Below are 21,769 nucleotides of genomic sequence, written 5' to 3'. Positions count from 1 at the left end.
GCATTTCTAAATTCAGTCTGAGATGGGTTTGTTTCTCAGATTGTCTCCAACGGGCGACACGCACCAAATATGTCTCTCATTGCAAGAGACATCCCATATTCCAAAAGAAAGTGTACTGCATTGCATTTTAAAAAACAGCTCTAAAAGATTATCATTAGCATAATTTAACTGCAGTGAAACCATCACAAAGCACTTAAGGCTGCCCATAAATGAGCACCATTTTATTTATCCAGTTCTGAATATAAGGATGAATTACTTCAGCCTGCATTATTAATACTACAGTCATGAAGGAACACTATGGACCAGACAGTGCAATGCGTGGTAAGAACACATCTAGCATCGTTTGGAAAATACATACGTGCACATGTGTATGCAAGTAAATTCACACATACAATGTGATGTATTGGGTAGCATATACTACATTTTGAAAGGTTTGCACAATTGAGAAAATGAAGCTGAAATGGTGTGTCCAAATAAACTGGGGATTCAATGGCTCCAGTGAGGGAAACAAGTCAATGGTGGACTGCATCCACATCTTCAGGAACAGAACAAAACCACCTTCGTAATTTTAACTGTTGTCTGACTTGCAGACCTGTGAAAAGAGTAGAGGTTAGCACATATCTGGCACCTGTTTTAAACCTTAACATAGACTTCTCAGAAATAATCCCAGGCAATTTGAATAGTGAGGAAGTTAGCATCGCCGCCTACCTCCCTTTCTGTCATGTTTGTCAGGAGACGATTTTAGCCTTCAGCCCCAAGAAGGTTGGTCTGGCATACTGCTTGAGCATTAGACTACACCAGTTCTCTTCATTCCCATTAAACTGAAAAAAAAATACACAAAATATCTCTTGAAGTTCAAAAGCATGCATAGAAGTGTGCACCAGCACCCTGTCTCTTCTAGTGGACTGGCTATTATGGGAAAGCTGAAACCTGTAGAGCTAAGCATATAGTAGTCCAGTATCTAAAGATTCTCCCAAATATGAATATCCCAAGGCAGAGTGAAATATAAAGGTCTATAATGAATTAGGTGTCAAATGCCTACAAAAATACCTAAAAAAGTTCTTTGAGCCAAAACAAGAATACACTTGCCACAAAAGATGGGTGTCCAAATTAGTATAATACAGGATCAGGCTTTTGTTTGCTCTCCATCTCCAGGTCAATAGATTTTGTGTTAAACACTTCACTCACAGAAAATTGAATTCTTTCAAATCACAAGAAGGTAGGTGATGTGAAAAAAAAGTACTTGAACACAGCTTTCCCACATCACAAATGAGTGCTTTTAGTCAAAGCCCAGCGTGGCTGCTACTTTGGCCATGTTTCAGAATAAAGCAGTGCCGTTGCTGCCACCTTGCCTGTAGTGCTCTGCCTGGGAAGCGTTTTCAGCGTGACCTGCTCAAACTTTTTTTTGGATTCGGGTGCCTACTTTCTGCTGAAACTCACTGCAGGCACCTAAAATCTCTTATAAATTCAGCCACAGCTGAATTCTGAAGCAAAAGATGTAAATTAAAAAAATCATTAACAGGTTTCTATTCTTCCCTTAACATAAAGCTCATATTGATGATTTTCTCATCAGTACTTGTCCTGGTTAAAGGGAGAGGAACTTCTCCCTTAACCAGGCCAAAGAGACCATGAAAATGACTCAGCAGCCCGAAGCCAACCTGCAACCCAGCAGAACGCAGGACATGGGCAGTGCTCCCCTGTGCTCCCACAGGAAATCTGTCATGCAGGTACTTCATAGCATGCTTCCTACCATGCACAGGCAGGCTTGACATCCATGCGAAATATAACTCAAAATGCAGCCAGAGGAGAGGCAGAACATCAGCCTTTTGACTGCTAACTCAGGGATGAAAACACTCGTGCAGGAGCGGAGAGACCAGCATTCAGTCTCCTGCTCCAAACTTTACGGGAAGCAACCTTCAGATGGAAAAGAGAAGAACACTTCCCTCTTTCTCTCTACCTTTTCCTGGCCACTAGATAACAAAATCTTAATCTTTTTCTGATCCAATAAATATCAAAATCCTCTCTGTGGGGGAACTAAGTGCAACTGGTAGAACTATAGCAGGAAAGCTGGAGAATACAGCTTCTTCCCACCACAGTCACACCACATCACTAATAATAACTGAGCTCTTGGAAGAAAGAGATGAGTGAGCAAGTTTTGACTAGATCAGGTGCAGAAGGGAACTGAAACCAATCTCTCCCTTCTGCCATGGCTGCTTTATTTCAATAAAAAGCAAACAAGAGAATAAAAACTGTTTGCTTGTGTATGGGAGGACAGGAAGGTATAATATGTCTTCAAATAACCATGTTTTAAACAAAAATGACAAACCATTCTCAGCTCTTCAAAAAAATCACTTATTCTCATAAGTGAGGTTCCTGGCAGTGAATTCAAGCTGACAGAGTCCTGCAAAATGACAAGCAAAACCATGGCTAAGGTTTGCCCATGTATCCCATTTGCCTCAGACGTCAGCTATAAGCATCTCTTTGCCTCAGAGGCAAGCTGGCTGTCACCTCAGGTGGTAGTAATTTGGATTGCATTCAGTCCTAACTCTTCCTGGGTATGAGATAAAGAGCCTAAATGTCTACCTCAGGACTCCGGTTTGTCTGCAAAGGCGATTACTTAAAGGTTTGATGTGCCGCCCAAGCTCTTAATTGGATCCAACCCTGTAATTTGTTCCATAATAGGATGACCCAGCAGGATTATTTACAGCACAGCATGAAAGCAAATGCCAAAGAAGTGACAATGCAGCAGTACAAAGATGTTGTATTGATTGTATAAATTGCCTCATTCAACAGCCTTAGGCTGACTATGAATATTTCAGTGTTGTACCTCTCTTCAGTCTCACATCTAATGTGTTTCTTGAGTACACAAGTGATGCTTGGGAAAGCCTTCCTCCCTTAATACAAAATAAGACATGGGTTCCCAAAGAAAGCTCAGCAGCAATCAATTCGAGATTTTAAAATTAACTGAGGCATAATGGAAGACATCTTCAAAATAATTCTGTAATAGCCTGATGGGTTTATTCCACTGAATTTAAAGGAGGTAATTTTTTTCAAAATATAATGCCACTAGTACAAAAAAAAAAAGTTATTGAAAATCCTGTGATACTGAAAGAAAATTAAGTTTCAAAATGGCAGTGTTCAGACAACACTGGGATTTTGTTGTGCTACTACCCTGCCCAAACAACCAAGAACTTAACAACAGGTTCCAGAAGAGCTGTGGCAAAGTCCTGCTGGATGTTTCACGTGCTGCTCTATCACTTTTTGATTTTGTGTAATGGTGTCACATAGTTTTGAGAGCCAATTACCAGCAAGGACCTTGTTCACAAATTGTGACCAGGGATGAGACAAGCAGGTGTCCACCCTAACAGCACACTGAAGGAACAAGGTCTTGCCTAGTAAAAAGGCAAGAAGTGTATAACATGCCATCCATGTGTATAACAGCTGTGAGAGTGTCTCTGCCATCCAAGCAGATACCATGGGTGCTAAAACTACTTTTTGAGCTGAAAGTTATTATTAGCAACCCCCTCTGCAAGGGGAGAGAAGAGACTGTGCAATCAGACGCTATTATATCACGCGACCAAGTCCACACATGCTGGAGGTAGCCATCTGAAATGGGAAGACAATTTTCCTCAGACTTTCTGGCTAAATTTTTTTCTGTTCTTGGTAAAAATGCATATATTACAGGCAGTTAGACTTCTCAGAAATTAAACACAAATATTTGCATATTCAGATCAGCCTAGGGTATGCAATGTACAGAACTACTGGATAGCATGACCATAGACAAAGTGCAACCCGAAGAAAATCATTGGGAGTGAAATGTTTTAAATGAACCTCTGTTTAAGGCTTGATTTGTGAGAGATGCTGAGAGCCCAGATCATACATCCCAATATTCAGAAACCAGCTCTGAAAACATTTAACTGAAAAATTTCTATCTAACTCTGTCCACAGAATGGGACTGACGGTACTTACAGAAAATCTTAAAACTTGCAGTCACAAGCATGCTATATAAATGCCAGCTATTATCATGAGCATGTCTGAAGCTGGCTTGAAACTGTGTGAATAGCAGATTACGCATCACCAACAAAAACTTTCCGAAGGAAACATTCAACACTGTCAGGAAGAGAGACATGCTAGCTTCTTGCCACCTACAGGTGAAACACTAAAATCCTCATGGTCCAGCAGCTAACTACATCTCAGACTCCAGTGTTTGGACAGCAAATTGCCTCAGAACCAGAGCTGACATTAAATGCAAACAGCTTTGGGATTCCAAACTTTGTGCAACTTATGGAATCTTATCTAGTTTTATTTTAAAGTTGAAGCATTTTCAATTTTAAATAGTTTGGTTTTTCTAATCAGTGCACTTGACAAGGCTTTGCTTGATAGTTATTTTATGAAGAATAGCTGAAAGACCTCCTTTTTTTTTTTTTCCTAGTCCCATGCCATGCTTCTGCTAATTACCATTGATTAGCAAACAGCTTGCCAATTAACCAGGTAGTCATCAGTTTGATAGCATTGCATGTCATCCAAAAGGTAGGGAGAATTTATTGTTAGTTTCAGACAATTAGCAAGGGGCTGGCAGAGCTAACAATTGCCTAAAAGCTAAATGTTCCAGAACCGCTGAGATAAATTATTGCATCAATTAAAACACATGATTGGATATTTGTAAGTATATTTAAAGCTACCAAACAAGCTTCTAACTGTCATAGGGTAGAATCAGAAATTAGTGGAAGGAGAAAGACTAGCAGAGGTTTTTTGGTGTTGTGTTTGGGGGTTGTTGTTTTGGTTGGCTTTTTTTAAGCTGTCATAATTTGTTCTGTTCTAGTCTGCCATTAACTTTAGTTAAATATAACTAAAAGCTAGTATTGACTTAAAACAAAAGCATCTGGTAAAGAGTAAGACCTAAAATGACTTTCCTTCCAAAGTGGTTAACTTTTCTAAAAGGCAAAGAGGTTGTTATTGCTAATGCTATAATTGCAATATTGACAATTGGTGGGCAGCAGCTCTTCTCTTTTTTTACATTCAGCTGTCCCTGTCATGTTGGGCAGAACCTTACCTATGGGCTGGCTTTCTTAGGAGTTCCTGCACTGATCCTTCTAATTGTTGGCTATGCCCTGAATAACCAGACTTGGAGGCTTGTTACAGGCAAAAGGTCTCCTCTTGAGGAAGAGACTACACCAAATCGGTTACTGCAATGCAAACTGATCTGCTTCGTCTTGTGCAGCATCACTGGGAGAGCACTGGTTGCTCCAGTAACGTGGCTAGCAGTCACCCTGGTAAATGGCTCATATTACGTCTGTGCCATGAGTGAGTATGTCTCCGTGCACTATTATGGAGCTGATCCTAATGTTACTGCTAGTGAACGCAGAAGGATACTGGCTGCATTTCCATGCAGTCAGTTAGTTCCTCCGGAGCTGACCCAGGCAAGAGATGAAGTGATACTCCTACTCCGATACCAGTCACAAGTGAGTAACTCATGTTGCTTCTGTTGCCTGCGGATCCAATGATGAGATCTGTAGTTAATTCAGCAGGCAAAATGTTAGGATAAAACAGGATCCGTATCTTCTGCCTTGAGTGCCAAATCTCTGTGTGTTTTGAAGCCTGCTTCGTTCCTGTAAGTGGAACTGAACTTTAGGTATACAAATTACTATGTCTGGTTGTCCTGTTTGTTACCTGCTACTGGCAGATATATTCTTCCTTGCATAGTACCTTGAAAAGTACTATCAAGTAAGACAAATGGAAGCTCAAGAGCCAGGCAGGGTATGAATTTTCTTCATTCAAGCCTAAGAAACACGTGACTAAGGGGCCCAGGTTGTGAGAGCTCCATGTGAACCAAATTAAAATCTTGGGTTTCAGATCAGACTCAATTCTGAAAACTTACATACTAGGTAAATAACAGGGGGAACATTAAGTTGTCACTTCAGAGAAAACTAGTTTTAAACAGGCTATAACCTAATATAGGCTACGAATCAGATGGCTTCTCTTCTTGCAGTAATAGCTGTGGAGGCACAATCCTTAAGAAATTATACAACAGAACTTCCTTAAACTTTAACAGAAAGAAATGACTTTACTACATGGCTGCCTCCACTAGGCAGGGACTGGGCTTGATGGCAACTAACCCTTACTGGGCTTATATCTTGTTAACCTTATTATTCAGGAAAAGCAAGTAAAGATCACTTTACAGATTTTTCTGATGCTCAGAAGTTACCACTGTGAGTATTTTCAGCTGTAACAGTTTTTTTTTTTTCTTTTGTTTTTCTTTGTAAGGTGGCTGGCTGGCTTCTGATTGCTGTGGTAGTCATCACTGTCTTCCTGTCTTACTGCCTGGCAAGCTGTTTCTCCCCACTCAGCTTTCTGCATTTCAGATACTGGAGCAACTATGTCCATAATGAGCAGGAGCTCTTTGATGAAGCGACGGACCAGCACTCCAGGCTCTATGCCATGCAGCATGTAAGGAAGTTCTTTGGCTTTGTCCCAGGGAGTGAAAATGTAAGGGAAATCCGTATCCCATCTCTCAGAGAGTGGCAAGCCATTTCTGGACTGGCCTTCCTAAAACGAGTGGATGAGGAGCACTATGACTACAGCCTCCTCCATGACTGGGCACTCAGGGAGTCTGCACATGAAAAATACCTGAAGATTGATGAAGACCCTGTGAGCAGAACACAGCTCTGAGGGTCCAAGCACCCACCAACACCCTCCAGAGAAGCAGGAACATGTCTCGCTCCACATCAGACCTGAGCTGCTCTGGAACTTCCCGATGCCTTATTACATTGATTAACAAGATGTACTTGCTCACGTACTTTATTTATGTAGTCCTCTGGCACGTGCTTACAGACACTTCTTCTGATGGTGTCCGACTCCTGTGGGATATGATGGTCTATGTCTAAATTAGGGTGGGCTGTTTCAAGCTGCAGCTCTCTGCTTTCTCATACTTGTGCTAAAAGGATGAGTATGTACTGGGAGAGAAAGTTATTCCCAAATGCTTTTTCTTTCCTCCCATTAGAAAATTTTTAAAAATTAATGGCTAGACTTTGATTGGATCCTATGAGTCAGGCCATTCTGTATAGAGCAAAAGCAGATATCCAGCTTTGTCTCAGTGACCCCTAGCAGAAATGCCTTATTCCTCCTCCTCCGTATCTTTCTTGTATTTTGTGAATAAAATGTACTGAGCTAACCACGAGCTAAGTCTGTGGCTACAGTAGCAAGGAAGAAACATATGGGGAAACTTCAGCAACAAAGGCTGGGTCTAGATACAGCAATGAGAGAACTTCCAATTCTGTTAAGGAGATAAAATGGCCACTGAGAGGCACAGGATGGAGGGGTGCAACATGTGGCAGCTGTATGAACAAACACTTTACATGCAGAAAATTGAGTTCAAATGTATTCTGGCTGAAAGCAATAGCAAGGTCAGCCTCCTGTTCCCTCAAAATCTCTCGGGTGTTTGTGTGCTTGCCTACTGTACAAACAGCAAATTGGGATGGGAAACAAAACTCTGTGCAGTAAGGTCTGCTTTGCCTGTGGAAAACTTACAATTCAGTCATACTACTGTGCCCATAAATATTCCTGTGATTAAAAACTACTGAATTTAGTGAAAGAAGGCTTAATGATGGTTTTATGTTAATTTATGTTAATTCAGTGTGGTATGATGTGATGTTACTGTGTCTCATCTCCCCTCTAACTCCCTATGCAGATGTTTCCAACACTAAAGGGGGAAAAATGCATACCATAGTTTTTCCTACTGCTTCCTGTAGTGCCTTGCCAGCTACACATGTACATGTGTGTGCTACAAAGCCATGTGCTAATTATAGGATGCTACCTGCTGTTAACAAAATGACCGCAGAGTGTTGAAGTGGAAAAATATAATTACTTAGTACATTTTAGTAGAAAATGCAGGAGCCATAAGTAAGTTCAATTGTAGATCTTGGTAAATGTATTTGGTCTTGAAGAGTTAAACTTCTAAACAAAAGCAACCACTGTAGCAAATGCAAACAATGTCTGTGCTGAATAACTGGAGAATGATGCATATTTTACATCACTAAACAAATTCCCATGTCTTTCATCTGAATCCTAAACTTTCAGGTATGTGGTGGATTGACCCTGGCTGGATGCCAGGTGCCCACCAAAGCTGCTCTCTCATTCCCCCTCCTCAGCTGGACAGGGGAGAGGAAATATAACAAAAAGCTCATGGGTTGAGATAAGAGATCACTCACCAATTTCTGTCATGGGCAAAACAGACTCGCCTTGAAGAAATCAGTTTAATTTATTACCAACCAAATCAGAGTAGGACAATGAGGAATAAAACCAAATCTTAAAACACCTTCTTCCGCACCCCTCCCTTCTTCTCGAGCTTAACTTTACTCCCAATTTTCTCTACATCCTCCCTGCTAGCGGTGCAGGGGGAGGGGGAATGGGGGTTGTGGTCAGCTTATCACGCGTTGTCTCTGCTGCCCCTTCCTCCTAAGGGGGAGGACTCCTCACACTCTTCCCCTGCTCCAGCGTGGGGTCCCTCACACAGCAGACAGTCCTCCATGAACTTCTCCAACGTGGGTCCTTCCCACAGGCTGCAGTTCTTCATGAACTGCTCCAGCGTGGGTCCCTTCCATCGGGTGCACTCCTTCAGCAACACTGTTCCAGCATCAATCCCCCATGGGGTCACAAGTCCTGCCAGCAAACCTTCCCCAGCATAGGCTCCTCTCTCCATGGGGTCACAGCCTCCTTTGGGCACATCCACCTGCTTTGGTGTGGGGTCCTCCACAGGCTGCAGGGGAATCTCTGCTCCAGCACCTGGAGCACCTCCTCCCTCTCCTTCACTGACCTTGGTGTTCCTCTCACATATTATCATTCTTCTCTCCAGCTATAATTGCTGTTGTGCAGGTTTTTTTCCCCTTCTTAAATATGTTATCCCAGAGGCACTACCACTGTCGCTGATGGGCTTGGCCTTGGCCAGCTGCGGGTCCGTCTTGGAGCTGGCTGGCATTGGCTCTGTTGGACATAGGGGAAGCTTCTGGCAGCTTCCCACAGAAGCCACCCCTAGCCAATACAAGGTAATAAACCCGCACTGTTTATATGAACTCCTTAGGAAGCAAAGTACCTCTGTTAGTAAACACAATCTCTAATTTAACTTTAAAAATCTTTGTGGTTTTTTATTTAAGTAAGACGGAACACTGTGTGTAATCTGGAATACATGCAACTGATTTGTGTATCTGAAAGTTTTGGAAAAAAAACCCTATGCTGATGTCTGGGTCCAAACGACAAAAAACTGTTGTCTTTGTTCTACATGGGCTCTTTCCACTTCTTCCCTTGTTTTACAGTACCACTATAAAATGATGCACTATTTGCAGCTAAGAGAAAGAGTGAGCTGCCAAATTCTTTTAACTTCTTGCTAAACTACCTTTTAAATTAAACTTCCTGTTTTCTGATTTTGTCCCAAATACTATTTGCCCTGTATTTTTTTTTATAGTTTAGAATTTAAAATACTGAGTGGAAGTAATACCTGTATCTGTCATTGTGAAGTCAGCCTGCCAATATACAGACTATCACCCTGTGAGCATATATTAATCCATAGTACTAAATACAGCTGTAGCTATATAGATACAGGTGATGTGGTGTATTTCCCTTCACTCCTCTCCTCCCCGAAACACATCATGGATTGGTAGTGAAGGCGTGGCTTTCAAAACAATTCATGATTACAGAAAAATCAATGAGTTGGTACTGAACAGTCCAACTGCGCCTGCTAAAACCTGAGTCATCTTACCCAAAATCAATTTAGAATTGCAGTTTGCTCGCTTGAAGTGAAAATGATTCTCTTTATGTCTGTGGAAAAAGTTTTTTGGAGACTCTGGGCTTGTAAAATGCACCTGAGGGAAAAGTGCTGGTCACACGCCCAGGAAACTGATGCACCTTAGAACTACTCTGTGTTCCGAGTACCCACCAGGGCCTGCCGCTGTTCAGCCCTCAACAGTCTTAAATTCATCCTTGCAGGTAACCCCCAAGTATGGGAGCTCCCAATATTGCTAGCCCTGACCACTCCTGTTCCGCACTTACGTGGTGACGCTGCTCATGCCATGGGGCTTCTGAAATCACTGTGAATGTTTCCTGGAAAGTCTGCAGGTGCTTTTTGACTCCAAGCTGTACCACCAGCTGACTTTTCCAGCTGCATCAACCGAACTTCCAAGCTCAGGCTGAAACGGCATTCAGCTGTCTCCATGGCACCGCAGCAACAGTTTTGAATCCCGTTCAGTTTGCTTATCCCTGTAAATTGTCAGTGAAAGAAGGACAAAGGGGGAATGCCCGCCTAGCAGCAATGAACTTTTTAAAAGTACCTCTGAAGCCTGCGTCTTCAGCTGGGAGCCCACAGGCCCTCAGGAGTCTGAATAACAGAGCCTGACCACCTCACCTATTCCAAACACGGCTATTCCGGGGGGGGGGGGGGGGGGGGGCGGGCAGAGAAGGTGCGGTGACGACGATGACGACAAGATTTTTCGAGCACGTCAGGTAGAGGTGGGTAAAGACATCACGCCCGCCCTGCCCACAGAGGTGAACGCCAGGAAGCAAACAGTACAATTAACCGGCCGGAGGGCACCGCACTCGACGGCTCTTTGCGAAGGCAACGGACGACCGGCGCGGCGCGGCGCGGCCCGCCACCGCTGCCCTCCCGGCCGCCATGCGCCCCAAGGCCGCCCGCCTCCCGCCCCCTTCAGCCCAAAGGCATCCACCGCCGATGGGTGCCGCGGGCACGGCGCTAGGCATGCCTAGCTGCTGCCGGAGGGGAGCGCGCATGCGCGGGCCAGCGGTGGCGTCGCGTCGCGGTGCGGGCGGCCCATGGCCGTTGGCGGCGGCGTCGGCGGCGGGCGGCGATGACCGACTACAGCGAGGAGCAGCGCAACGAGCTGGAGGCCCTGGAGTCCATCTACCCGGACTCCTTCACGGGTGAGCCGCGGCGGGGCCCGCGCTTCGCTTCGCTCCGCCGCACGGCGGCCGCCAGCCGGTACGAGGGAGGAGCGGGAGGCCCCGGCGGGCGGCAGCCGCCCCCTGCGCCGCGCCTGCCCGGGCTCCTTCGGGCGTCTCCTTGCTTGCAGCTGCTGAGTGTTTTTCAGCTTTTTTTTTTTTTTTTTTTTTTTTTTTTTAGTTTTCCCTGGGCGGGAAAAGGAAGGCAGCCGGTGGCGCTTTCCGCCAGGGTCTGGGCTGCGGGCGTGGGCGACGCCGGCCTGGGTGGCGTTCAGCGCCGTGGTACGGCGGCCCGGCGTGGGCTCCCCGTCCTCCGTCTGCCCCGAGTCGTGGCTGGCGGAAGGGGGCTGTTCTGGAGAAACCCGTGAAAAGACGCGGCCCCGGGTGGGACCTGGGGAGCCGGCCCGCGTGCCGGCCGGTTTTCCTTCTGGTAGCAGCTTCTCGCAGCCGTGAGGCGCGGGACGTTCTGGGGTGCTTAGCGGTGCCGATTCCTCTCCAAGTGCGTTGCCAGCGTCTGCCTTATTCCGTTGCAGATCCATGGTGGAAAAAAGGCAAGCTTTAATTCCCCGGTGCAGTATGTTGCAGTGCTGAAACTTTCATGTGATGGACACGTTGGTTCGTCAGATGGTCAGGACTTGCTAGTTATTATCAAACAATTAAGAGTGTCTGCCATGCTACCTCATCCAATGTGATTTATGGTGCTCAATATCCAAAGAATTTTAACGGTGAAAAAAACCTGTGCATTTCCTGTGTCCTTCCTGCACAGTATCTACTCTGTCCGAAGTCCCACAGTATCTTACTTGGCAGTAACTTCATCACACAGACATTTGCCCAGTACATTTGCCTGTTGCTTTAATCTGAGGATATTTTGGATTCTTCATTTTTATGTTAAAGGTGTGCGAATTGATCTCTTATAGCTGGGGACGCTGAATCATTGATACTGATATGGAAATAGTATACTTTCATATAGCTTCTACTCTGATACTTACTCTAAATTATTGTTCATTCCTGTAATGCTCTTATGCCCGAAAGAAGAGGGAGGAAAAAAGATGGTGGTAGTAGTAGTACATTAGCAATCAAGCAAAATTCAGTTAACACCGTGAGAGCATATATACTAGATTGGGCATAGGTTATAACTGGTACAGAGCAGTCCTTATTTGAGAACACGGTCTGCAACCTACAATTGCGCGATGAGGTTTCTAGCCTGTGAAACTTTAGATCACAGGGCTTGCATTTTGTGCATCTCTATAGAGCTGCTTCTTGTCTGTCTTCTAGCTGCCTCATTCATGCAATTTCATTCTAATACATTACTTGGGTAGTACGTTCTTGAAAGGAAGTACTATGTATTCCTTTTTTGTTTTAAGAAGCATTTGTTACATTAAGCTGTCCTAAATATAGAAATATGTGCAGGCATACTGTAAAAATAGTCCAGGGTCAAGAGTGCACTGGATGCTCATCACACATCTAGCACAATAAAGCAAATTAGCTTTGGGAGCTTTCTGCACACATTCACTATGCTAACATAAGTCATTTGATGGTAGGTAGGTTTGCACTTTTTGGAAAAGAGAAAACTTTCCAAAAGAGAAAACTTTCCAAAAGAGAAACTTTTTCGTACTGTTGATGCTCTCATTAAAAGAGCACTCCAAACATCACATCATATGGAAAATAGCGGTTCATTGAAAAGTATTTATTTATAGGGTAAAAAGGCCTTTAACACTGTATCAAGAGCTTCCTTGCTTCATTAGTCCTTGAGAAGTTCAGTTTTAATGATGTGAAGAAGCAGTTGTCTGATTTAAGGAATCTCTCTCTGTCTCTTTTTTTTTTTTTCTTTGAACAGTATTGTCAGAAAAGCCAACAACTTTCACAATCACTGTGACATCTGAAGCGGGAGAAAATGATGAAAGTAAGTTGATCATGCCTTAAACATATATAGGAGGAGTTTCTGTGTAAGCCTAATTCTATCGCCAACAACTAGGCATACCTTCACTTAAGTTCTCTTAGGGGCCTGATCCAGCAAACGTTCCTCAGAAAATGTAGTTCAAGGATTCTAGTGATCTGTGTTGAGGTTACAGAAATGTTGCACTCTCTTACTAGGGCTACTTTCTGACATGCTGAATCTCAAATGCTTTGTAGCATAGCTTCAAAAATACGGGTTGTCATCATCCCCGTAGTAGTTTACAGCCATGTTGTGAGGCGATTTTTTTTTTTTTTTTCTGGCAACTGTATGTATACCAGCCACATGGCAGAGTTGAGTCTGTATTGTGAATATGCAGCCCTTAAGGAACAGTTCCAGAGCAAAGAGCTGTGGGACCCAAGTCCCTGCGTGTTTGTTGGGTATCAATGGTTGCATGGGCTTGTTGTAAGCAAGCCTTGCTCCAAGTAAGTTTGAGAGCTGCTGTTCTGGGTTACTGTATCAGAATGAAGAAACTGGTGCTGTCTCCTTCAGTTTTAAAGGGTCAAGTCCTGCTGGGAGCAGGTGTCTGTGTTGAAGAGAGTGCTGAGCTGCCAGAACTGAGAGTCTGGAACCAAAGGAAGTCTTCTCCCTGGTGTTCTGGCAGGATGCGTGAAAGGAACTTGATTCTCTTTTGCCTTGTTTCCATGTTATCCTAGCTCTGGGTGGCTTTAGGTTGAATGCCTTCTCCTTAGGTGGTTCTCTGCTTAATAACTTCTACTGGACATTGTGTCCTTGTTATGATTTATGTGGAGCCCTGGTGCCCAACACAGAGGTTGATACTCCAGCCAGGCGCGCAGGATTTAAAGCATTAATATGCTGAGATTCTGTCTAGATCTGTTGTTAGGACTCTTCTTCATTTTCTTCAGCTTTAAGTGGAATATGAGGGAAAAGAGATTACTGTTCTAGTACCCACCATGCCACAGAAGGTTTTCCAGTCTTTCTAAAGACCTTTCAAACATTAATAGCCTGTAATGGTTTATGTAAGGGTGAACCTCATCTTAATTTCTCAGAACTCTTGCATTATGTTTAAATCTGTTCATACAGCTTTAACATGTAAGGTGACTGTTCCTTTAAGACAAGATATCTTATATTTAAAAAAGTTTAAGCTGCTGATGTAATAGAAAAATATGCAATTAAAGTTATATAGAGTTATCACCATAAGAATATGTGTTTTTTATCTTGTAGCTGTCCAAACAACCCTTAAATTTACCTATAGAGAAAAATATCCTGATGAAACTCCACTTTATGAAATTGTCTCACAGGAGAATCTTGACGATAACGATGTCACGGACATAATAAAACTACTAGAACAACAGGTAAGGAAAATGGAATATCTCAATTCAGCTTGATATCACTTCACACTTTAGCCAGAATTTCTCTCTCAAATCAGTTGTTTTCTGAGGTATGTGCTGCTGATTTGAAACCTGTTCCATACTGTAGGGACTGACTTTGAGGTTTGAGTTTGGTAAATGACATTGCTGAGATAAATTACGTTAATGAGGTAAAATATAGGGCTAATTCAGTGTGCACAGGTATGATAATGAAATGGAAGTGCTTTAGGGCTTCCCTTCTTTTGCAGTTCTAGCTTAAGGTGAATGTGTTTATATATAGTATTTGTGGAAATAAGCCACTTTCATTTTATTTGGAAAGATTCAAAAATGCTACATTGATTCTTGGTTCTTTTTAATAACATAACTATTTTGGGAGTAGGGGGATCTTTTCAACCTTTGGGATCAGTGAGAGTGCATTGTGAAGGAATGAGAAGGAAACACTTCTTTGGTTTTAGGAATTCTTGACAAGTCCCTCCTGCCTTAAAATTACCGTAATATGTTCAGTAGGCATTCTTTTCAGTTTGCTTCATATAACCTTCCTTCCATCCATCAGCTGATGTTTTTTGTCTTTCCTGGGAAACTGTCCCACTTCAAAGGGGCATGTAATGGGATTAAGGAATAAGCCATTTCAGGAGAGGAGAGGTACTAAGTGACTGTCTCCTACGATTTATGATATTCAAATATTGGAGTCTTATTCCTACTATAGGTTTTGTTCTATTAATTAAAAAGCCTTGCAGATGTCTATAATATGTTGATAACCTCAACACAGGTGTTCATCATTCGTGTTTTGCTGCACACCCATTTGGGGGTCATTTTAACTGGATTAACTGGCCAACTGAATTTTACAGCGAGCTTCTGAGACTGGTGCAGAGTGCCTCAGCTGTGCTATCTGCATTTGCACAGTGTACTGCTTTCTAAACAGACTTTGCATTCAGCTGCTGAAGGTTTGAGGTTCTCCTGTTTGAAGTTGCCTTCTTTATGTTGTAGGCAGAAGAAAATTTAGGAATGGTAATGATCTTCACTCTAGTCTCAGCAGTACAGGAGAAATTAAATGAAATAGTGGATCAAATAAAAACACGAAGAGAAGAGGAAAAGAAACAGAAAGAGAGAGAAGCAGAAGAAGAAGAGAAAGTATGTAAAATAATGTTTTCAAATAAAAATTTCCTGCTTTTTTTAAATGTATGGGTTTGATGCAGGAGCAATTCTCAGTTGCATCTTCTATCCCAAAGTTGATATAATTAGAACTTAAGGACTAGAAGATTCTTTAGAGCACTTAAGTGATTCCCCCCCTGCCCCCTTTTTCTAAAGCAGTCTTTTCAGAGACATATTGCATATTCACAATCCCTTCTACCATTACTTCCTAGGGCAGGGTCAGGGATTTTTCCCAAATGAAATCAGAATTGCTGTAGCCAGTTTTTTGATTGAAGAGGCAAGAGGGAATGGGGAGCAAAAAAAGGTAGAGCATGGTGTGCTGCACAGAGGCTGCGCATGGTCTGAGGAAGTCTTTCTTCCTTGGTAGACTGAGTGGGTAGGGTGGATGCAGTGAGACCAGTCTTCCAGACTGGTTTGTCCTCCCAGCGCATGTCCTTTCCACCAGCCACTGTGGAATAGTTTTTTCCATTCATGGAATGTGCTGTGGTACGTCCAACTATGGAGTCTTCACTTTCTTCCTCAGAAATAGCTAGAGGGTGGTGGGACTTGGAAGGTTCAGTATTTCTGGAAATGGCAGAAAAATAGCTGAAAAAAGAATCCTTTTTTCTGTCTCAACGAGATAGAAGGGTTAATATATTTTAATGGAAAATATTTCAGTGTAGATGTCACTTAAGAGTTGATAAGAAGTGCTGCCTGCTTATGGATAACCTGTATTAGTGGTGTGATGCTAAGTATTGCACTGTACGTCCAAAACTAGTATGCAAGGTTTTTCCATAAGAATTTCCACCTCAGTACAGCTCTCTGAAGGGAGAGTCCCATGACAAAAACGAGTAAGAATGTGTTCTTTATATATTCTCAGGGTTAGGATTAATTTCTCAGAATACCTCACAGCAAGCGGTGCTTCTGGAATGTTGTAATTTAAATAATTAAGAGAATGCTTATCTTCACTCGTAGCTTTGCAAGTTGTGTTTGCAGCTTTGTTTTCTGTTCTTTCAGCAACGTTTTCATGGCACTCCTGTTACCATTGAGAATTTTCTAAATTGGAAAGCGAAGTTTGATGCAGAACTCCTAGAAATAAAAAGGAAAAAAATGAAAGAAGAAGAACAAGCAGGCAAAAATAAATTAAGCGGTATGATTTAAAACTGGTCCTGAAGTTTTTGCAATGTTACCAGACTATAATGACAAGCCTAGAAGTAATTTTTACACTGAAGGACGATGGTAGTAAATAAACTCTTAATGCAGTATTTGATTATTGTCCTTCATGTCGCATGAAGTCTTTCTGAGTGCTGCTTTTAGGCTAAATACAAAGCTAATAGATTCAGGATTTCTGCTGAAGTCATTACGGTTCCCAGAATGTTTAAGCTTCTTCAGTTTTGTGCCAGACTTGGAGCTGCTACTGGCAAGCATCGTTCTGGCAGCAATAGTTGGGGTTTGTGAAGCAAGAGAGAGAATCTACATCAGGCAGTTTATTGATTTGGCCTTTATTGCACTGGATCGTACAGTGACTTCAGATTATTCAAGCACATGTAGGAGTTTGGGATGCTGTTACTAGACTGAAGCAACACAGAGGCTGACTGCTGCGTATGACAAGCTTACAATGACTAGTGAGAATGGCTTTGGTACTTCGAGGAGGAGGTTGTCATGGCAGTGGTTTCAGGCTCTGTGTTTTGCGGATCACAGTTTGTCCAGCAGAAAGCAAACTCTGTATCCAGTGGACAAAATGTGGAGGAAATTACTTTTCTTATGAGAACGTGTAGGTAAGAATTAAATCTTGGGCATCCTCCTCCACACTCTCCATGGCTTAGCTTTGGACTGGTTCTCCTGTGATGTTGGATCTACTTTTTAAACTGGTTACCTGAGAAAACATGACCAATGCTCCCCTCTACAAAACTAAAACCAGGCTTATTCTCAGATGTCATGAGTGTAACCCAAGTAGAAGTAAAAGGTGTCTGCAATGTTTTACCATGAACACCAACCAGTCTTGTTGGCGGAACTTGCGTAAGCAATGCAAATACAGATGGGAGATGGGTAGTTTATGTGGAAAGAGTCCTGAGCTTTTCTTCCTCTACCTCCCAGTTAGAAAGGCTTCGCTTTGCCTTGTGTGATGTTTCCTTCGCAGATATGTGTGTGTAGGAGCTGATGATTTTTGTGTAGATCCCAAGTTGCTTTTCAAATGGTGAGAATATATGGAAAAAGATGGAGGAGGCAGCTAATTTCCTTTCCAGTTCCCACAGAGGATTTCTGTGGAATGCAAGATGAGGACTAAAGCAATTAGAATTGAGCAAAGGCTTTGGGGCACTACGGTGTAAATTTTCCCACCCCCCATTATTAAAGCCTTAGTAGCATTAAAGTGACTATAAGAAACAGTGACCCATTTCATATATAAGAGGAGGAAGCCTGTTGGCGTGGAAGAATCATGGATGAATAGTCAAAAAATCAGAATGGGGGACTTATAGAAATGAGCAGCTTAAAAAAAAAAAAAAAGACAGCTCAAATTGGTTAATTTGAAAAGCCTAAAATACATGTGCTAACTATTGTTGCCTTAGGTCGACAGTTATTTCAAAATTCTATTTGATTATATATTGGTTTTTATTTTATTTTATTTTATTTCTAGGTAAACAGCTGTTTGAAATGGATCACAACCTTGACACCTCTGACATCCAGTTCTTGGAGGAAGGTAAATTTCTGTTTGTTTCCACAACTGAAAGACAGTGGCTTAAAATAGATAAAAATTCCTAAGCAAAATATGTATTATATTTCTGACTTAACATCTTACCTCAGTATCACACTTACATTAAAAGAACTTTCTAAGAAGTATTGTTTTGCAGATTGAACAGAAGTGATATTTAGCTTCTTTCAAAAACAAGCAAACAAAACATTTTCAAGATGCTAAAGTGTATTTTTTTGCAGTTTTGAGCTTGAGTTGATCTTATTTCTATTGCTTCTATTCAAGTCGTTGGACTGGAAGCAAAAACAAGCAAAGCAAAACAAAACAAAAAACCCCACAAACAAACCCTGCTTTTTCTTTTTTCTAATAGCCAGCCTTCTTACCCCTGATTTCAAGCAAGATCTTGAAGTTGTGTCTGCTTCTCTCTGAACCTCAGTGCCAATAGTAAACATCTTGCAGGTCAAATTAAATAATGTTTGCCTCTGTGCAACCCAGTTCTTCTTTGTGGTTTTGTGCAGCTTTGTCTATTATCTTACTGAAAATATCTTACCTGGTGCCAGCTGAAAATTTTGTAAGCCTGTTAAAGATGTTAAACTTGGAGAATTTGTTGGAGATAAATCAAATAAATCGACTCACAGTCACGTATCTATTTAATTTTCTGTACTGCCGTTTAGTATCCTAGTTTAAAAGACTGATTTTTTGAGTTAAGACAATTCTTTAATGTAGCTGCGTTATCTACTGGTGTTGCAAAACACACATGCAGAAGAGAGAAAAGTTGCTTATGAACATCAGTGAGTATAAACTTGAAATGGGAGCTGAGTTTCTTTTAGTTAGAGGGCATAATTTAACCTTGTCTTCCTCCAAAATGCCTAAAGTGAAGAAGGATTGTTGATGGAACATTTGGCTGTCTAAAGGGAAGAGCAGATCTCTCTGTTTGGGCTCTGTGCCCAAATGACTTGGGATTAATGTATTAACTTTTAATCCTGTTGCTATCGGTGATTAAAAACTCCTGTGCTCATTGCTGTTTGCATTCTATCATAAATGCAACAGGTTGCTAACTGCAATTTAATATTACAATACCATGTAATAAGTAATACTAATTTTCACAGCTTAAACAGGATAATGGCAGTATCTTTTAGATGGAAATGGTTATAAAGGCTCTTTCAAATCCAGTGAAAGAACAGAACCTTATTCAGCGGCCAGAAGATGTCACTGTTGATACACAAATAAAATAGCAGTAGTCCTCAAGTGTTATCCTTAGGTCAGCATCATCTCTTTCAGAAGAAAATGTGAAAGCATACAAACATTCATCTTGCTTTTAAAATTTAAATCTGAAAACAAATGTAGATATATAAATGGTGTGTAAGGTGTTTTGTTGTTTTTGGGTTTTGTTTGTTTGGTTTTTTTTAATAAACATGTGTTTCTGTAGCTATGATAGTTGTAACTATTCAAGCTGTGGGGTCCTGACCTCCTACTTTGGCAGTACCTGGGGAAAAAGAATCTCTGCTTCTGGGAACTATAAATGTTAACTTCATTCTCCCAATGAGGTCCTGAGTGACACTTCTCTTGACTGGGTTTTAGTATGAGGGGAAAATAGCTTCACTTCAGCTGTAAAAAGATAAAATGTGGCATTTCCTTTTCCATATCTATTTGATATATAAAAAGCCAAATAAGTTAACAGCTACCTACATTGAAGAATAAATATGGGAAAGTGTTGTGTATTTTGTTATTCGGGTACTGTTTTCCTACGTGCATGAAAATAACTTATTTTTCTGTTCTTTGCAGCTGGAAACAGCGTGGAAGTTGATGAATCTTTATTCCAAGAAATGGATGATTTAGAATTGGAGGATGAAGAGGATGACCCTGACTACAACCCTGTTAATTTAGATAGTGATTAGACTATTTTGAACTGGCTCTGTCATCAGTATGGACATATGTAAGGCGAGAGGGGCAGGCAGGAAAGCCACAGCATCTGTGGTTTTAGTAATGTGTATCAGGTTTTTTTTTTCTTTCCTTTTTTCTTTTTTTCCAAAGAAAAAAACCAAAATATTTTAAATCCAGGAGAATGGTCTTCTGATGACTTTCATCATAAATAAATTTACTTTAATATTTCAAATGGAAAATTTGAGCAGTATTGATCTGTCTGAAAATGCTATTCTATTTTCTCTTATTTTTTCCTTCCCATTTCTCTAACTGTCCTTTGAAGAGATGTGACAACAAGCAAGATGGAAACATGTTATAGCAAGTGCTAAATACGCCTGCATCTGAAGGCTGAACAGCTGTATCTTCTCTCCACCTAGGATATACATGGGCAGCTTTGGTGAATAAAAGGGATCACATACTATGCGGATTTTTTTTTTTTATTTTTTTTTTCTTCTGTGGAATTTTATAACACTTCAAGTCAGTTCCGGTGCCCCAGCCTATCAGCTATAGATGGGCAGCACTAGTCACCTTTTAATAAGGCATAGCCTTGTTAAAGTTTAATGAAAACCATTTCCGTACTACTAGAGTAAAATCTTTTGCTGTAGTTGAGTATAATAGTTTCAAAATGACTAGTTCAAGTCTGTAGGAAAAAAAAATCAGAATGAGATGAAGTCCTTTTAAAAAGTTTGGCTGATTTGTTCAGAGAGGTGTTTTGGTTATTTTTTTTTATATTGAAGTTGTGCATCAATGAACTTCCATGGGGAAAAAAAAAAAAACCCACCCTAGGAAAATTAGTTTGCTTTTGGCAACAGTCTATGTTGAAACACTATCGGTGGAGTGCAGAATACAGTACCAGGATTTATAGAGTGCTTATAGGTTTGAGTGGAATAGGTGCTGTTTTAGGAGCATCTTGTTGGCAGCCCATAAAGGTTAGCCCAACACACGGTAAAGCTACACATCAACTTCTGTATGTTGACCGTCCTGCAGAGTTGCTTATGGAACTAATGGCTTGATGTTAGACTCCTCCTCCCTTCTCGCCTCCAAAAAAACCCAAAACACTGCGAGAACTGTGGTGTTTAAATGTGCTGTGTTTGAGACTGCATCAGCTAGAAGGATGACGGTATGGATGAAGGTTTCAAAAGACAGCTCTCCAAATAGAAAACCACCGGGCACCTCAATGGTTAAACACTGTGTGCTGAATTTTAAAATACTGTTAGTAGACTGCCTTAACTGCCCAGCTTCAACCTTTGGAGATGATTGCACTGAAGTGTCACAGTGCTTAGAGGAATAATAAATTTATGAACTTTAATATTTGGAAATTCCGTATTCAAAATGAGAAATTTAGTTCCGGAGATAGTTTAATGGTGTATGAGATTCTCTGCTCATTTTGCTTGAGAACATCTGTTTAGGATGATCTCCTTTAACATGTTTCAGTAGTCTTTTTCTTTTTGTATTCAAGGTGAATGAGTTTCTAGTAGACAGAAATAAATGTTTAAGTCCCCTGTAAATACTTCTATAAATTAACCATGTGCCTTTGTTCCTACTGTCCTCTATTTGATCTTTTTAATTTTGGCTACTAAGAACTCTAGACAAGCATCTAAGTTTCAATGACGATGTTGTATGTTTTAAAGCAATAAGCAGGATCTGTGTTCCAGCAGAGCTACCAAATATATTAAAGAAATTGTGAGCTAGTGTGGTATTAAATCTGACTTTTCCAAAGATACGGTTGGATTGGAAGCTTCGTAGTGAGTACATCCAGCTTCCTGTGTAATTGCTAGCATGCTTTAAAATGCTGTT

The 21,769-nt window shown here is 41.4% G+C and overlaps 2 protein-coding genes across 7 annotated transcripts; both read left to right on the top strand.

The window, feature by feature from the left end:
• The first annotated feature begins 4,720 nt into the window (after nucleotides 1-4,720).
• Nucleotides 4,721-8,000, top strand: CALHM4 (calcium homeostasis modulator family member 4). The gene is made up of 2 exons (XM_087773352.1): nucleotides 4,721-5,462; nucleotides 6,265-8,000. Exons 1-2 carry the CDS (start codon nucleotides 4,905-4,907, stop codon nucleotides 6,667-6,669), a joined length of 963 nt encoding a protein of 320 aa, XP_087629478.1. The 5' UTR covers nucleotides 4,721-4,904; the 3' UTR covers nucleotides 6,670-8,000.
• Nucleotides 8,001-10,743: 2,743 nt separating this feature from the next.
• On the top strand, nucleotides 10,744-20,393 carry RWDD1 (RWD domain containing 1). Of its 6 annotated transcripts, XM_087773357.1 has the most exons (9): nucleotides 10,747-10,926; nucleotides 11,478-11,495; nucleotides 12,782-12,847; nucleotides 14,084-14,214; nucleotides 15,217-15,360; nucleotides 16,378-16,510; nucleotides 17,996-18,058; nucleotides 18,420-18,508; nucleotides 19,835-20,393. In XM_087773357.1, the coding sequence occupies exons 1-8, from the start codon at nucleotides 10,854-10,856 to the stop codon at nucleotides 18,476-18,478; spliced, it is 687 nt and encodes a 228-aa protein (XP_087629483.1). In that variant the 5' UTR covers nucleotides 10,747-10,853; the 3' UTR covers nucleotides 18,479-18,508; nucleotides 19,835-20,393. The 6 variants fall into 6 exon arrangements, with proteins under 6 accessions (XP_087629486.1, XP_087629483.1, XP_087629482.1 ...); XM_087773356.1 differs by lacking the exon at nucleotides 18,420-18,508 and having other exon boundaries at nucleotides 10,750-10,926; XM_087773360.1 differs by lacking the exons at nucleotides 15,217-15,360; nucleotides 18,420-18,508 and having other exon boundaries at nucleotides 10,744-10,926.
• Nucleotides 20,394-21,769: the final 1,376 nt, after the last annotated feature.

Source organism: Nipponia nippon, unplaced genomic scaffold (genome assembly GCF_047370975.1).
Source record: "Nipponia nippon isolate SJK-2023a ecotype South Korea unplaced genomic scaffold, ASM4737097v1 scaffold_4, whole genome shotgun sequence".
NCBI classification, from domain to species: domain Eukaryota; kingdom Metazoa; phylum Chordata; class Aves; order Pelecaniformes; family Threskiornithidae; genus Nipponia; species Nipponia nippon.
The sequence above is the reverse complement of the archived record's forward strand: the minus strand, read 5'-3'. Positions and strand labels throughout refer to the sequence as shown.

What these genes read in the sequence shown, in the direction of transcription:
- RWDD1 (XM_087773356.1), top strand. Translation starts at nt 10,854, where the DNA reads ATGACCGACTACAGCGAGGAGCAGCGCAACGAGCTGGAGGCCCTGGAG. An exon ending in AGCGGGAGAAAATGATGAAA is followed by an intron (nt 12,848 to 14,083) that starts GTAAGTTGATCA and finishes TTTATCTTGTAG; the next exon opens with CTGTCCAAACAACCCTTAAA. An exon ending in AGGCAAAAATAAATTAAGCG is followed by an intron (nt 16,511 to 17,995) that starts GTATGATTTAAA and finishes TTTTATTTCTAG; the next exon opens with GTAAACAGCTGTTTGAAATG.
- CALHM4 (XM_087773352.1), top strand. Translation starts at nt 4,905, where the DNA reads ATGACTTTCCTTCCAAAGTGGTTAACTTTTCTAAAAGGCAAAGAGGTT. An exon ending in TACTCCGATACCAGTCACAA is followed by an intron (nt 5,463 to 6,264) that starts GTGAGTAACTCA and finishes TTTCTTTGTAAG; the next exon opens with GTGGCTGGCTGGCTTCTGAT.